Source organism: Geospiza fortis, unplaced genomic scaffold (genome assembly GCF_000277835.1).
Source record: "Geospiza fortis unplaced genomic scaffold, GeoFor_1.0 scaffold206, whole genome shotgun sequence".
Lineage (NCBI taxonomy): Eukaryota > Metazoa > Chordata > Aves > Passeriformes > Thraupidae > Geospiza > Geospiza fortis.
In genome coordinates this window covers 10,781,397-10,798,636 of record NW_005054311.1, presented here as the reverse complement: position 1 = coordinate 10,798,636, position 17,240 = coordinate 10,781,397, and the positions used below count along the sequence as shown (strand labels likewise).

The 17,240-nt window shown below is 35.3% G+C and overlaps 1 protein-coding gene across 3 annotated transcripts in view; it reads right to left on the bottom strand.

Moving 5' to 3' along the window:
* NETO1 (neuropilin and tolloid like 1) overlaps window positions 1-17,240 on the bottom strand; it is a 64,227-nt gene that overhangs the window by 46,545 nt on the left and 442 nt on the right. For all 3 annotated transcript variants that reach the window (XM_005419358.3, XM_031055676.1, XM_031055677.1), the window contains exons 2-4: window positions 13,990-14,043; window positions 12,284-12,421; window positions 4,061-4,309 (exon numbers count right to left, since the gene is read on the bottom strand). In XM_005419358.3, the coding sequence (XP_005419415.1) occupies window positions 4,061-4,309; window positions 12,284-12,421; window positions 13,990-14,043 (441 nt within the window). The remainder of the gene's footprint in view (window positions 1-4,060; window positions 4,310-12,283; window positions 12,422-13,989; window positions 14,044-17,240) is intronic.

Below are 17,240 nucleotides of genomic sequence, written 5' to 3'. Positions count from 1 at the left end.
GGAATTTGGGTTGTTTTTTATTTTTTTCCCTCAAGATAGCTGACATAATTATTCTATTACTCTGACATTCACTGTTGTGGGAATGTAAAAGTACTTTTACTCCAATTAGAAAGTGTTTCATATTCCGCTTTTTGGGACACAAGAGTATAAATCTTTTTTTGTTTTCCATTATCAGGCAGTTGAATAGAAAACATTACTGACTGACGTTTATATTAATGAGGCTAAATAAAAACACAGATGGCTTCTACTAAGTGAAGGAACTGAAAGTAATGATGTGCTATCTTAAGCCACTGTCCTGCAAAATCAGGGACCAGGATAAACAGAAATCTGATTATTCTAGCTGAGCAAGAAAGCCCAGATAAACACAGCCTCTCTCTGCCTGAATTCTTGTCTGTACTAAAAAAAGAAAAAAAAAATTCTTTTTAAAGAAGAATTGTCAATAGTTTGAAGTAGTACTCGAATTTTTCTGCACAAAACAGGGATTCAACACCACTTTGGAAGACAGTCTTGAGACAAAACTTTTCAAAAAAAATGAGTGCAATAGATTGAGTCAAAGAACCCAGAGCTGTGAAATGAAATTTCTGGTGTAGGCTTTTCAGTGGCCCAAAGAATGACAAAACAAGAGCAAGCATTAAATATCCTTGTGTCATGGTTTTTTCCCTAGCCAATCAATATTGTATTCAAAATGAACCAGCAGGACCTGAAAATATTGCAGCTTGATATGTGTTTCTCTCATACATCAGATTTCCTTAAAAAGAAGTAACCCAACAAAAAAGTTTGTATACATTTATGAAGGTTGAATGGGTTCAGATAGTTCCATTTTGAAATGAACACGATTAATCAGAATTTTAACATAAAAAATAAATTATAATAGTATATCAAAATTAAAGAAGTTTTCATTTGTTTATAAACTCTCATGTATGCAAAATGGTTGAAAATTTACATTAAAATGCATCTGATTATTAGTGATATTAGCTATAATTATGCAAAAGATGAATACTTTTTCCCTTAGCTCAGAGTTTTGACATTGAAAATAGTTTATTATACCGTACGTACAGCTTCATTCATCCACTTCATTATAGTGTTGCTTCACACTATAATTTAGAAATGACAAAAACAAAAACCTAAATTGTTCTCTTAATAAGGAACTTTTTGCAAAACCTTTAGTAGTTTTACCAGTTTCTGGGTGTGCTCATGTTGGCTGTGTGTGTAACTCTGGTTTTGTTGCTAAATTTTTTTCTTCTGGAAGATCTCTCTGTTTAGAGTACTGAAAAGACCGCTGAAAAAAGGTTTATTTAAAAGGAAAAGACTGTATGGCAAAAGAGTTACATTTGTTTCTGAAACCACAGTTCCTACTGGACTTTTGTCTTGGTGGATGAATTTCCAACCATTTCAGTGCCAAGGAGTCAAAGAAATTATTGAACTGAAAAGTTGCCATAATTGCAAATTATTAGTCTATCCCTTAGGATTTTTATATATAATTTCTTTTTATAGGACTTAGTCCAAACTAGATTTTAAATGCCTTAGGCACAGGACTTTTCCATTTGCACAAACAAATAGATATTCATTTCAGCATTTTTCATTATATCCTAACTGATCTTTTTTTCAACTTCATCCAGTTATCTGTTTTTATACACCCTGGAGACATAGTAAATAATTTCTTTCCCTGTTTCTCCAGGTGCCATTCAAATAACAATAAACAGTTGCAGCTTCAATTTAGCCAAATATACTTTTTTTTTTTAATCTTGACACACACCCACACATTTAACATCATGTCTCTTTATTCTCCATTAAGATCTCAAATGCAAAAGAGGCAGATGAGAGACATGTCAGGGGCAGGTGGGGACTCTCAAAGATTGCTGATACTCAAGAAATAACTCCATTGTCTGTGGATGAAAAAAGCCTCCTCTGCAGGTTGCAGTTAGGAAGAGTTTCCTGCTTTTGACAAGTGAGATGAGTGGCAAAAAAACCCACATTTCCCCTGAGCATTCAGCTGCTTGAGACTGCAACAGTTTCCAAATGAGTCTTTGCTATGGATCACGTTCTTCAAGTTCTTTAAAGAGAAGTTAACATGAAAATTTTCTTCTGATCTGTCCATTGTTCATAATTTAATTTTTTAAGTTGTCACTACCTAAGCTGGTTCTAGGTGGCTTAGGTGATCATTTCTGTATTGAAATCCTGTCTATGCTACTCTGTTATACTCTGGAGTGGAATCCTCTCTCTGTTACTCTCTTATACAACCTCAAAAGCCATAATTCTGTTTTATGGGTTGGCAGGAACCCCTCCCAGTGCACACCTATGGACAATAGATCTCAAAATGTCATGCCTTATCCATGTCTGCATAATAAAAGACTGTCCAAGTAATAATGTGGAATGTGAAGTTCTTCCTCTTATTGGTGATCAAGGAGGTAGCAGTGCTGTTTTGCACTTGTCAGATTAATCACATTCTCATTTTGGCCAATATTCCTAGAAACTCTCGACTACTTGCAGAGCTTCTATTGAAATGTATGGAGAGGAAAAAAGGAAAGAATCAAGGAAGGAAAAAGATATAGCTATTCCATCTGAAGTCTAGAATAATTTATGCTGCTGTACTAATTTACCAGCATTGATCTTTGTGTAGAAATTCTCCTTACATCAGTAGAAAAGGAATGAGAATAAAACATGGTCCATGTAATTGTCTTTTACTTGAGAGGTTTTAGACAGACTAAGTTGCAGATTTTGCTATTAATATCTTTTCAACAAGAATGCAGAACCCTTAAAAAAAAAGGTAAAGAAATATGAAGCAAAGAACTTATGGCACACGGTGAGGAAATGGCAAAAGCCTACAGACCCTGCTAAATGAGAGATAAAAATGTAACTCTCTTTTCAGAGTGGATATGCACGGTTATAACAAAATTTTGTCTATTTTCTTTGAATTTACAACAGATACATATACCTGGCTAACAGATTATTTGGTACAGAAATTCTCCTTACTATTCCTGTTTGAACCTTCTATATATGTTTAGCCACTGAAAAACAGTATCATGGACTTGAAAGAAAATTTTACTATGCTGGTTAGTTTTATAAGTATTTTTCTTGAATTAATGAAAGAAAACCAGAAAGAAGAACAACACAGAGTCTGTAGACCTGCCATCTTCTATGATGCTACCAGAATAATAAAGGAAGAATTTTGGGTCTGCTAATTTTAGGCAGTATTCTAGAGAACATTGTTCAACCTAATGCAACAATTTTGCTGAAAAAATAGTGACATAATTGACAAAATTGCATAATAATTACAGTGCTTTAGAGTCAGCTATACTAAAGCATGACTCATCACTCAATACATAAGAAGTCACAGAACTACGTCACATCCAGCAGTGCAGTTGCAGTGCAGTATAGTGGAGCTGCAGCCAAAGAAGAAATTTAAAATCAGCAATCTTCTGTTAACAAGTGGGGGAACAGGGGATTTAATGGAAAGTATGACTCTGAATTTTGTTTTACTTTAATGAATTAAACAGTGACAAGGAATACTTGTACAATTGCAATTAAGATTTACAGTCTTTTAAGAAAAATATTTAATTAGTGTTACTATTTGAACCTCACACATCCTCTGGTAATACTTGTAATAGTTTGTTTTATTGAGGAAGGAGAACTATTCCACTTCTCAGCTGGGGAAATGATTGGTGAAGTGGAAAAGCAATGATGGAATTTTCTGAGATAATTACATTTTTTATTAGAATACTTTATCAATTATCTTTTTGAAAGAAAAGCTGTACAGTGTAACAGCCAAGCATAAAACACTAAACTTCTCATGAAACATTTTGAATGACCTTCTGTAATAGCATTCATTTGAAAATAAAACTTTTTAAAACTGCAGAATCTGAAAATCTTTCCCTTGAATAAGCCTTACTTGTTATGCAAAATATACATATGACTTTTACCAATTTCCTATATATTAATACCTTCCTTGACAACAAACTAACCCCCAGCTAAAGATATTATTCAACAGCAAGATTATACATCATTAGAAAAGTTACAATGATAAGCTTTTTCTATTAAAAATGTGATGGTTTGGACTTACCAGGTGTAAAATTATACCGAGCAGAAAACCCAATAGATTCCAGTTCAGCATCAGCAAAAAATTTAATCCACAGGAATCTGCCACTGGATTTTATCATAGGTGGATTTTGTTGTCCACAGAAACGTCCAAGGATTGGGGAAAAGCCAAAAGGTCCATCTCGTACTTCTATGTGGTCAAATTTACACTCCCAAGAAGGCTCTATGGAATATTTTTCATCAAAGTGTAGTTCAATGCATTGTCTAGGAGCAGCTAGAGACAAAAAGGAAAATTATCTTATTATTTTTTCTAACCCAAGATCCTTCAAAACTAAAGCAAAACTGAAGAAAATAAAATATATCCATTCTGTATGGATCCTAAAATTTTACTTAAAAACTTGTTTGAAAATTAGTACGTCTACATTTTTTTATAGATTTCACACTGTCAGTTTATTTGCCTGTTATTCTCCTTTAAAAAAAGTATTCTTGACAACAGTGCTTAGTAAAGTTAAGAGAAAGATATCTATGATGAATAGAAAAATATAGCCAGGAACAATTTCTTCAAATATAAAATATAAAATGTTTCTAAGAAACTTACATATTTAGAAAAATTTATTTTTGCTCTTACATTTTGGGGAGGGGTGTTAATCAGAATAAGTTTTTTATACCTAGTACTGAGAAAAATCATGAAGAAAAGGCTGATCAGAACTGTGCTACAGTAAGGACAGATTATCTTCCTACATGTATTGCAGCCAATGACAAACTGGAGTGCAATTGCTTATACTGAGAATTACTTCTCATTGGAAACATAAGAACAAATGCAATGAATTCTCACTAAAGAAAGAAGGATAAGGATCCTGGATAAGGATGCTAATAGAAGAGCAAATGATATACTAAAAATCTTGAAGAAAGTTCATAGGGGCAATTTAATTATACCTTTTTAAAAAATCCATCTTTAATGATAGGTCTTAAGTCTAGAGACATTCAGAATGATCTCTAAAACAAATATTTCCTGGGATCTCCTGTATAAAGCAAAAAAAAGTAACTGGTAGAAATATAGTATATTCTTACAAGGAGGGAAAAAATCATGGTTTGATTGATACATTTTATCAGAGGCAACCTTTTAGAGGTGCACTGTTTTCTATGCTCAATCCTGGTCATAGCAAAAACTGTGCACCTTCTGTGTCTAGAGCATGGTGCATTGGAGCCTTTTGCTGACAAAGCCTTCTGCTAAGACAAGGATTTGTTGTGTCATTGCCTGCTGTGCCTCTCATGGGATCATGTCCTACACTTTACACATACCAAAAGAGGTTTGTATTACCATGAGCTTTGCCAGAGTTACCATTCTTTTCACATGAAAATATGCAAGATCAAACTCCATGCTGATTTATTAGCATGGAAACTGCTTCCACTCCAGGAGTCAGTATCTCTACATTTATTTCCTCAAGAATAATAAGAAAACTGTCAGTGTTACAAGAACAAAGACCTTGTTTGGATTCTGAAATGTTTTAAAATTTTGAGCTTTTGATATGAACTCATTACTCACATAAGAAGAGACATTATTTAAAATAAACTGAGTAAGAAGATATCAGGTAAATTTTGAAATCTTTACATAAGAGCACATAGTCAGATCCCTCTTACAACTATTTCAAGTAGATAAATACAGCCTCATTTAATAAGAAGCATTTAAGAAGTAACATCTCATTTGAAAAGGAAGATTATTTCAACAGCTTTACTTACAATGTTAATATAATTGGGTGATTGATATTTACTGAAACATTAAATTTAACATAAGAAAGAAAGCTTTTCTACTTTTCTCAATCTGAAGACATTCACATTCAAGGAAATAGTAGTGACTTATTATTTATACCGATTTACGGGAAATTTGTGATCTTCATACCTATACAAATTCAATAGAAAAAGCAGAGGTCTGTGTTTTACATATAATTGCACGAAATTCACAGTCTATGGAAAAGAAGCTACTTTGAAAGTGCAAAAAAATTTACAAGAGTAAAGTCAGATAATAAAGCTTGTAAAGGAGATCATAATGATGTTATCCTTGGTGAGGTTTGAAAACCAAAGTAAATCTTTTTAGATTATAGTAAAAGATTAAATACCTGGAAGATATCATAGATTAATTTTATTCAGAAGTTTCTATCCTTGACTTTACACTTTTATAAAAATTATTGATTTAAACTCAGCTAAGCAATACTAGGACAGAAGAGAGCAATCAGTGACTTTCAGTTTGGGATCATATTCTGCATGCTCTTATTCCATTTAAGGAGATTTGTTGAGAGCTGTTCATCACCCACCTAAGGGACCGCAGAGTCAGGTATCAGAAACTATCCTGAAAACACTTTAGGTAATCATAAGAATGCTCATCATGGCTTGAAAATCTTAATCATTCATGACTCCAATGTTATGCTATTAACCTGTCTAGAGCTTTATTATTATGTTTTAATGTCACAAAATAGATATGAAGATTGATTCTCCTACTATTGACTGTCAGCTATGCTGACATACAGCAGCATAGCTGCTGTGCTTCCCATAGCCACAAAGTGATTGCTTCAAAAATGGCTCATGTCGTTATCATAACACATTTATCCTTTAAAAGCTTTCTTTTCTGCTGCCTTATTTCATACAAAGAAGAGAGTTACAAGTGCTGACCCATAATCCTTAACAGGTCTTCTCTGCATCCAAGACTCATGCAATGTTAAAAATGGCCACGAGGCCCCCTCAGAGTTCAGTCATTTGACATCATTTTTGGTGTTGAAAAGGAGCCCTAGACCCAACTATAGCCTCAGTATAGGAGGCTCTGAAATAAAAGGAAAGATTGTGGATAAATAAAAATCAGGCCTACAGAGTTACACATGAGAGCTATTGGCTGGGTGAATGAATGACCTGAGAAAAAACAAAATTTCCAAACCCAATCTCCATGTAGCTTTCTGAATCTCACCAGACAGAGATCACTCACTGCTAACCAGTTTTATGACAAGAATATTGCTATAGTTTACACAATTCTGCTTTTATTTATTTTTTGACAAAGTCAAAATGAGGCTTTTCCTAGTGAAGCTCAGATCTTGCTATAGGATCAGAGAGAATCACATTAGCTCAAGGAGAGCTCAGGTTTCCACTTTTCCCTGAAGGCCCTGTGAGTAGAGGCTACTTCACTTTAAGAATGGAGCATTGAATATTCATTAGCAGCACTTCTCCACTGGGGATAAAACAAGGCTGGGGATTGAGTGTGATGGCTGGATCACTGCCCAGTTCACACTCCTTAAATGTAAAGTCATGTTCTGGCACCATTTTGGCCATGCCACTAGGAACAGTTCATATTTCTGTAACTTTGTGTAACTCCAGGGTACAACACACACATCCATGACTTTTTCATGAGGTGTTGAAAGCACTTCTGTTTTTCTTCTTGTGCTTCATATTTAGTTAATGGTTAAATGTTTTGTTTGCAATAACCTATATATAAATTAATCAAAACTTCCTAGATATGACCATAAGTGATGAAAACACATAATTCAAATTCTCAGCTTTAAGTTCCTTTAAATAAAAATGGTATAATTTCACACTTATGCTGTGGCTTTAATGAGGGGTTGAGTTCTTTATCCAACACAAGGTAGAAGAAGCAGCTATTGTTTAAACACACATCTTGTGCCACACCCTTTGCAACAAAGTGTGTGTAAATGAGGTCACAGAAATAAACTGGGGACAAGTCCAGAATAGTCACTAATAATAGTGTATGTGTTCCTACAGAAAAATTAAAAAAAAAATCCAGAATATGCAAATCTTCCAGACTGGCCATCCAATCAGAAAAGGAGGGATGGAGTGGTTATTTCTGGTACCCTAATTAACAGGTAAAGTCCATTCACATCTTCAGACCTTCTTCTGTGGTTATGATGTCAGGCAAAGTTGTTGCCCTCTCCAAATGAAATATATTGAATAATGTCTCATAAAATGACTTGATTTCAAATGCCACAACTTCCATATTTAATTTCCAATTATCTTTCTTCAAAAAATGTTTAGAACCATGGAAAGGCCTACTTAATGCTTGCACGTCTTGTCATATTTTTCATCTAATTATCTTACACAAGTGCTGTCTTAACATTTTAAATCCAATGGAAAAAAAGAGTCATTGGGTTCCAGCTTGCAGTAGAACAGTTGCAGCAAAACTGCACAATTAAGGTTTTAATTCTGATCAACCTCTAAGTCTGTGTAGTGACAGCTGAAGTTAAGTGAAAAAATCTGTTTCAATTTGCCACACTGCATGGAAATGAGCAATAACTCAACACCTACTGCCATCTCTCTATGAGCTGTTACCCTACTAATAGTTTCAATAATCCTCATTCCTTCTGGTTATCCTGCTATTATTGATAAGGAAACCACATTTACCTTCATTTGAAAATAGGGTTCTTTCATTGTTTTGGTGAAAATTTCTTCAACACAAAAATCACTGTGAAATACAAAAGGATTTTGAGCAGAAGTTTTTCACTTGGTGATAACATGACAATTTCTAACACTTGTGAAATATCATGAAAGAGTTTAAGGGTCTTTTGTGAAGACATGAGATTTTCAAGATTGAGAACTCCGTATGCTCACAAACCTGTATAGTGGAAGATATATTTTACATCTCCATAGAGCAATTCTGGTCCATGCTTGTATTTATAAACAAGCACTTAATTATTAAAAGCAGAAGAGTGGTTACAATTTTACTTATAGGTTTTTCACTTATAGGATTGTTAAACCCATTCTCAAGTTATAGTGTGTATAGTATGACTATCCCACTCCCCAGATATTTTAACACGAATAAAAGCCTTTGCTCCTGCAAAATCTCCTGTTCAAATTTCCTTTTATAGCACACATGCCAAATGTTCTGCAGTCTGGCAAAGGCTATTGCTGTCACTGCTGTGATTGTTCTGGGCAGCTGTGAATTTTGTCAGGTTAGAATCATGAATATGCAAAAGAAGGGTGAAATTTGGCCAATTTTTCTCAGCTCATTTTCTATGCTTTCTATATGCCAACTAAGATTGAAAGAAAAAAAAAGAAAAAAAAAGAAAAAAACAAACAAAAAAGAAAAAAATTCTCATCGCATTTTGAAAGGCAGATGGGATTCATCAGAAGCTCCTTGGGGAGTTGTATCAGCCCTCCTCCAAGCCTCACTTGTGACACTTCTCTATAGCATAACAATTTTTGTACAGAGGCCATGATTTCTAGATGACTTAAAGGATTTCCTTTAGAAAGGCATTCAACCTAGACCTTAAATTTTTTAAAATTCCTACTTGTCCCAAGAGTTCATAATCGTTACTAATAAATCAGAATTAAAAAAAAAAAAAAAAAGAGAAAAAGCTTAGAAACTTGAAACTCTTTGATTTGCTTATGTCTGTGGCTGCTGGGATAGAAGCCTTTGCAGTCAGGAATCTCCTTTTCCTTAAAAAATTCACAGTATATGATCATGGCAACTTTTGCCAGCTCCTTTACATCACCAAAATAATTTTGACATGATAAAAGGATTGTATACATATAAGTTGAGCTACAATAGGGAGGGAAAAAAATGAGATGAAATTCAACTGTTTGCAACACACTACAAGCTGGAGTTCTCAGTAAAGACCACTAAAGTCACTAGGAACTGTGTTTGAATTTGCCCCAAGACTATGTTTGATAGCGAATAGATGAAGGAATGAATGCAAGCAGCCAGGAAAGAACCTAGTGATTCATATATGCATTTATGCTCACATCATACAGCTTTCAGTATGTTATATACAGTCCTGGTAGGTTGAACTCCCTGAGACATACAGCAGGGAGATAGTGATGAGGGGGATGATATTATAGACCATACCAACAGTCCCTCTAGTTTGGTGCTTGGCGTTCAACAAGATTCAGAAGCTGTTCAATCATATGGAAATTTCAATTCTAAATATAGAAATGAAATGCATAAAGAGATGTTTCTGTCTTACTCTAATATATTTATTTCCTCCGTTAGTCAGAATTATCCACAACTTCTGTAGATTGTTATCTGATTTCAAATACATTGCTATAAGTGTTTTATAAATCCTTTAATATCAGTGTCTTATGACAATGAGTTTCACAGAATATAAAAGATGTGGGGAAAATTTGATACTTGCTAGACTTCTTTATCATTTTCTGTTATTTTGCATGTCGCAAAAAGAATAAATATGGACAAGTGATTTATTCTAATTACAAAAAAGTTTTTTTGTTAACCTTTAGTAGTTCTTTTGCCTTTATTTTTGAAATCTGACACATTTTAAAGTATTACTGCTCAGATATCTTCCTATATCTCTGCTTATTTTTGTGACATTTTCCAGACAGACATGACTATTTCTGATTTTTTTAGAAGACAGAAATAGACATGGGGAGATCAGAGCTGAAAATGTTGTGCAATGTCTATGGTTCATTGAGGGTTTTAAAATGACCTGCTGCAATCCAAGCTGTTATTAGGCTGGATGGGAAGAAGAAAATACCCATGCCATAGAAAAATTGTGTTCAACTGGATTTTAGAAGATTGAACTTTCTGATAAATTATAACAACATGTCTGTTGAGTTTACTCTTTTCCATATACATTGCTCTAAACTTGTCAATGTGGAATTTCATCTTTGTCCTAGAAGTTGGTTGATTAAATCTTTCCTTCTTAAATTGTTCTTTGGCATTTTTAGATATTTTAGATCACATTATTTCAACATTGTATTTTGCAATCTTTCAGCATATCATAGTCTTGCAAGTACTTTATTACTATTATAAAGATAAAAGTCTTTACTATATTGGACTTTCAAGCCCCTTCTTACTGTGAGGAAGAACGTCTCATGACCTGAGATATGGGACTAAATTTTACAAAAATAGTGGGTTATTTTCTACACCATTTCACTTAATGACAAAATATCCTGTGTTTCAGATCTTTGAAGATAAAACAGGCTTAGTTCTTCCCAGTCTCACAGGAGTGTTAGATAATTTGATCAATAGATGCAAAAAGACCCGGATCTAGCAACATAAGTGTAATTGGAAAAAAAATAATGCTAAGTTGTACATTTTGAACCTATACATATTTCTTCTTAAAAAAACTTAGTATTTTAAACCAATTACTAAACTATGCTGGAATTTAAATATTTACCATATGTCTGTTTAAATTTCAGACATGTACAGACTAGCTTAAATTTTATTTTAAGAGTTGTTTGGCTACATTATTTATAATCACCTCTTTTGACTTACTTCAGTCAAGTTATCTAGAACCAAAGTGAAATTCAGTCATTTTGTTGTGACTTTTGATTTTCTAAAAGTACAGAGTGTGTGTTGGTCTAGAAAAGTTCATTCAATTTAAATCAGCTATATATCTTTGGAAATATATCTTGGTGCTACCTGCATCTTTTGTAAAATAATGATTTCTGTAGTTCCTCACTCCATCATTAATTCTTAATAATTCTCTAAATGAAGCATGGATAGAAGACTACCACTGTTTTATTCTACATGTATTCACAACTCATGAAAGAAGTTTTTTGATTCCAGGGATTTACTATACAGTACATGATTCATCTTTTCTGAGCTCTGAGAGGATCTAACCTCTATTACTTTCCACAGATTCATTATCACAACAATCTCTCCAACATGCATTGTACTAAGACTAATGAAAAAACACAGAGTTTGTTTGTAATACACCTTTAGCCTTTCCTAAATCACTTCCATGCCTGCAATTGTATACTCTTTAAAAACTAAGTTTTAGAGATGCTTTGTGCTAATGTTTATTCTCCTCTAGTTTTATTTTGTAGGTTGGGTTTATTTCATTTTCATTTCTTATGAACAACTGGATGGAAAATAATTTTGACACTCACTACATGGATATTTTCTGTATGACTTCTTTGACTGTCCTAAGCTTGTCATCCCTGGTTCAGTTACAGTAAGTTTAAAATGCCTGCATGAAAGTCAAAAGCATTTCTGTTTCCCATGTTTATTTTACTTCTCATTTTAAAATATCCTTTCTTCTGTCACGTTGCATTTTGGGTTCTATTCATTTTCTAAATATCCTGGAAAAAATCCTGAAGTACTGAGTCATACATACTTACCACCTTAACTGATTTATGAGTTATATCAAAACAGAAATCAAGAGGTTTGCTAAATCTTTTTTCTGTCTGAAAAATATTTGTTACCATGACTTTACCTCCTCTTCACATATAATAAAACATATCCTTTTTAATACAGTTGATGGTAAAATATAAAGATTCTTCTTTTGGTCACCTTCTATAATGTAGACACACTCTCTGTCTGGAGGATACTTGTTGGGGTAATTTGGAGAAGTGAAGATGCCTCCTTCTGCATATTTTGTCCAAGTTCCACACTGCACTGGTCTCTGTCCTTCGGAAACAGTTTGCTTTTCTGTGAAATGGTAACATTAAGCATTATATAATTAGCCCAAAAATTATCATGTCCATGTGATACTTAGAACTCTCTAACAGGATAAATACAACAGCCCCTTTTCTGTCAGTGGCCTCAAACTTTTCTCTGTTGAGAAATGATATTGAGTATGATAATTGATCTAGGGGAAAAGAAGGCTGTTTTCTAGGGGTACAAGCATATAATTCTTACTCAAAATATGTTTTTCAAAACAGAGGAGAGGTTTGAGTGTCCAGAGGAAAATAAATTTGCATTGCTTTTAAAATAATAACCATCTAAGGAAAGCACGTGTTTGAGAATTGGAAGGCATGAATTTCCGACTCATACCTCTCAAAAAGCTCAAGCATTTGCTCTATCAGCAATCTTCATGCCATAATACAGGAATATGTCAGCCACAAATTTGAGGAAATAACCCAGAGAATTATGATCATATATAAAAGTTGTTTTAAATCTGCAGCATATTTAGTCTATAGTCACTGGACAGAGGTAGACAGGGGAATTCCTGGAATCTGGTTCATAGATTATTTTTATCTCACTGTTTGCTGTAATATTAATAAATAGCTCTGAGGCCAAGAATCACAGCCCAGAACTTTCCTTCTCCTAAGTGAATCCTCAGAGAGTAAGAGTCAGATCTTCTTGTCTGCTTTCTTCCTAGCCCTGAATCTCTTGCATTTCTTTCTGCTCTCTTACAGAGAGACTGTAGTCAAAGGTTTGGGCCAGTTCAAGCTGAAGAAGATCAGGGATCCCTTCCTAAGCATCTTGCTTTGACAAGTAGGCTAAAATGAGACGGATTCTTCAGAAGGAAATATATTCAGGCTGCTATTAAAAGGAAGGGTAGTAGGTTCTAGACTTGTGTTGCTCTGAATGGGGTATTTAGTAATCAAAGAGCTGTCCCATATAGCTTAAGCCCCTGGTGCATAGAATAAAGGTGTTCGAGGCTTCCTCTTAGGATCAATGGCTGAAAACAAGCACTTTCCAAGGATGATAATAACCATCTGAGATCTCACTCATACTCTGCAAGCATTTCTTTTTCACTCTGGTCCATATCCAGGCAGAGTATGACATGGAGCCTAATTTCCTGCAATGAACTCCAGCCTGCAGGGACTGTGCATTCAGATACAGGTTCAGACGCACACTGTGCTTAGCAGCATTCCCCGTTAGCCTCTCCTCACACTGAGCATCCAAGCCTTTAAAGAAACTCTTTCACTACTCCCCCTGCACAAGTGCGCTCATGATACCAAATTTCAGGTTTTTAATTATACTTCAACAAGAAAAATGGTTTTAAGTGTAGGTATCTGAGTGTCCAAACTGGACTTCCCAATTTGAAAGTGGGAGTAATTTATAGTCTTTAGTTAGAGTCAGGCTGAGCCTGATGAGCACTCCTGGATATTTTTTGTGTGTACAGCCATGTGAATACTCCAAACAAATGGACAAAGGGCAGACACTGGAAGTAAATGAGCTACTAAAAATTTCAAAAACTAAACTAAAAACTCAATCCATATTTTGGTCTCTAATAAATTGTCTAACAAAAATGTTTGATGTTTACATACCTGTTCCTTTTTTGGTTGCCCCAGACAAATGTAGGATGATTAGACTTGCTACAACTGAAAGAGAAATATCCATTAAATATCACAGAGTGATAGTTTCTGCAATCAAATGATTTGTACTCATATATCTCACAAGAATACAAATGAAATACCATTGCTGTAAAGAAAAATTTCATTTTCACTTGCATCTTTTAATTGCACGTATTGTATAAGCAAGTTTCTTCATGGCCTGTTCTTGTAAGTACTTATCTTTGCAAATGTATGCAAATAAAGAGGAAATCTTTGGGGTTTAAAACAAAATGCACAGGTACTGATGTTCTCATCCTTTTTTTTTCCTTTTTCTTTAATATTAGAGAAAAACATTTTTACCTATCTACCAGAATACCTATTTATATAATAATAGTTCACGTCAGTAGTAGAAAAGTGGCTGCTTTTAACAGAGGGAGACAAAATTTCAGTGTCGCTGTATGTACTAATGTCTCTCACTATGGCATAATAAAATTTGAAAATGAGTACTGGGAGTAGGAAAGAAGTGAGAGTTTGGGTTCTTCACATCCATCAAATCATTTGCAAATCTCTAGTGAAGTAAATTATTGTGTGTGCTTAACAATCTCATTAATCTATTTTGACTTGTCGAGAGGGTGTTGATTCTTGCTGCAGTGAATCTGCAGCCCACTTTACAAACAGGTATCTGCTGTCTCCAACCATGATAGGACAACTATGCCTCTTGGAAACAGATGAAAGCTTTCTGAAATGGACTTAGACCTGGAGATAATGGCTGGGTTTCTGGGAATTTCCAAATGTAATAGCTTGACTAGAAAAGGCTAAGAGGCAAACACTTAGTAGAGTCATAATGAGACTAATTTGGAAGATCAAAGTCACTAGCTAGCTACCTGATGAAGAAATCACACACTGATTTTCTTGTCATCATTCATATCTTTGGCTCTCAGAGAAAGTGCAATAGCAAGCACAGAAGAGAACAGATCCATCAGTTCTTGGAGTGCTTAGGGCTTTGTCCCGGCTAGTTTGGCATTAGGCCCAAACAGAGCCCAGGCCACACTGACCTTAAGGTGGAAATAAGTTGCATGCTTATTCAGAGCATTTTGGATGAGTCAGCTACCATTTTGTTGATGACTATGATGAGGAACTGATCAATTAATAAAAGTAATTGAATGGCATACTTTCTTCTTATTTTCCCTAAGAGGCACTAAAAGCCACCATGGGCTAGTAACTATGATCCTTTCCAAGATGGTGCTTTCAACATTTTCACCGTTTTTATCACAATTTATGCGTGATTTTCATTCCAAAGGAAGCCATTCTCCATATTTCCAGTATTCTGATGGCATTGAGATCCTTATTTCTATGCCTTTGACCTTTCCCATGTGACAGAGGGTTTGAGGCATGGATGATGGCTCCCCTATTAAGCAGGGTAAAATTGAAATTCTGGGAAAATGAAGGCTTGGCAGCAAATTCACTATTTCTTGGTCAGGCTCACAGCCCCTAGAGATGGATGTTGGCAGCACTGATAGTTAAAACTCTTGTGTGTCATGGGCATTCAGTGAGAACCCTACTCCTTCTGCTCAGATCTGCATGCTACCTAGCCATTCATGCCCTTACTCCCCTCAGGGATGAATTCTGGAAATACAGGCTAGCTGGGACTCTGCCTGACAACTCTGTCAAAATCCGAAGGCAAGGCAGGAGTCACCCCTTTACTGAGTTGCTCATTTCCTTTAACTGTGTTTCATGCAGTGATCATAATGCATCTATGCTTGCAATCTTCACCAGCCTACACCTAATTTCTCAATAGTGTAAAGTGGATTGGTGTTCAAATGTGGAATCAGCTGCCAGTGTTCTCTCTGCCCATTAATTTGTGGAAGCCAGAATAGGACGCACGATAGCCAAACTCCATGTGAGAAGTGTTTCTTTTAGGCAATTAATAACAATGCATATTTGATTCTCACACGTTCATTTCAAACATCTTTATCTATTAGGTCTCTGCTCATTTTCTATGCAGAAAAAAGTGAAGTTCAGAGAAGTAAAGAGAGTTGGTCCAAATCACAGATATATCATTACCAAGATGACAAAAAGCCCCACACATCTTTTCAGTTCCAGCTATAACTGCTAGAAAAGAGGTTTCCAAACCACAGAACTGTTTTCCTAAAGCACAGAGCTTTACTTAAATGTCATTACATCAGTATTTCCTAGTAATAAGCAGTCAAAATAATCTTGATAATAAAGTCTAATAAACAAGCAGAGACTTAGAAACTAAGTCTTTGAGGATTTTGGTTTTATTCTAGCCATAAAATATCTAACATTTGGATAGATGAAGTGAAACACTTCTCCCATGTTAAAACAAAAGAAAAAAGAAAAAGGTTCTTGTTTTAGTGGTATTAACAGCAGCACCAAAATATGAAAGTTGCCAGAAAGTAATTAAAATTGTGGTCTTCTTGAGAAAAGTCTACACAAATACATATTATTCAAGTAGACAAGGCAGATAATTTTATTCTATGATCCCTCTGCACAAACGCATCCCTGATACTCAATTTCAGGTTTGAATTTCTCATGCCTTTTTCTTTCTCAAGCCACAGAAAAATAACAGTGCTTTTCAGAGAGGGGGGGAATAAAACAAGATCCCATAGGGACCAGCCATGGAATCTTCACTCGTTGAAAATTGTCACTTGGGAAGTGTTGGCAGCATAGCAACAATATTGTCATTATCTCGGTTTGGGAATTATTTTAAAGAAGTTTCCACAAAATTTCTTGTTGCATTCTCACTGTCTTCCTCCTCCCCCTTTCCCTCCTAATCACGGGTGTAATTATAACCGTGCTTTCTAGTGCCACTCTGATTACGCATCTTTCCATCTTTTTTGGATCTGTGCATTTTTTTCATTACAAGCTGTACATTAAGTGATTTATCTCTTGGCCAGGCTTTTAGGAGACTGTGATTTGGCACAGATGTGGCTTAGCCTGGCGAAGAGTTGTTGGACAAGCAATACCTGGTCATAGCGCTATTGTACAGGTGTGGGCGCGCAAAGAAGTGCTGGGAGGAACCGGGGCCAGTCAAGCCCCTTCAGAACAGCGGACCCTCCGCAAGACGGAGGCGGGAGAGGGAGTCCCACCTCGCACCTTGAGGCCCCTAAGGTCTTGGAAGAGCAGATGATATATTTCGGTGCCTCCTTGCTATTCCTGGTGGATTTCAGCCGAAAGCGCCGCCCCCGCCCCGCAGCTCCCCGGGATCCGTGCCCAGTGCGGCC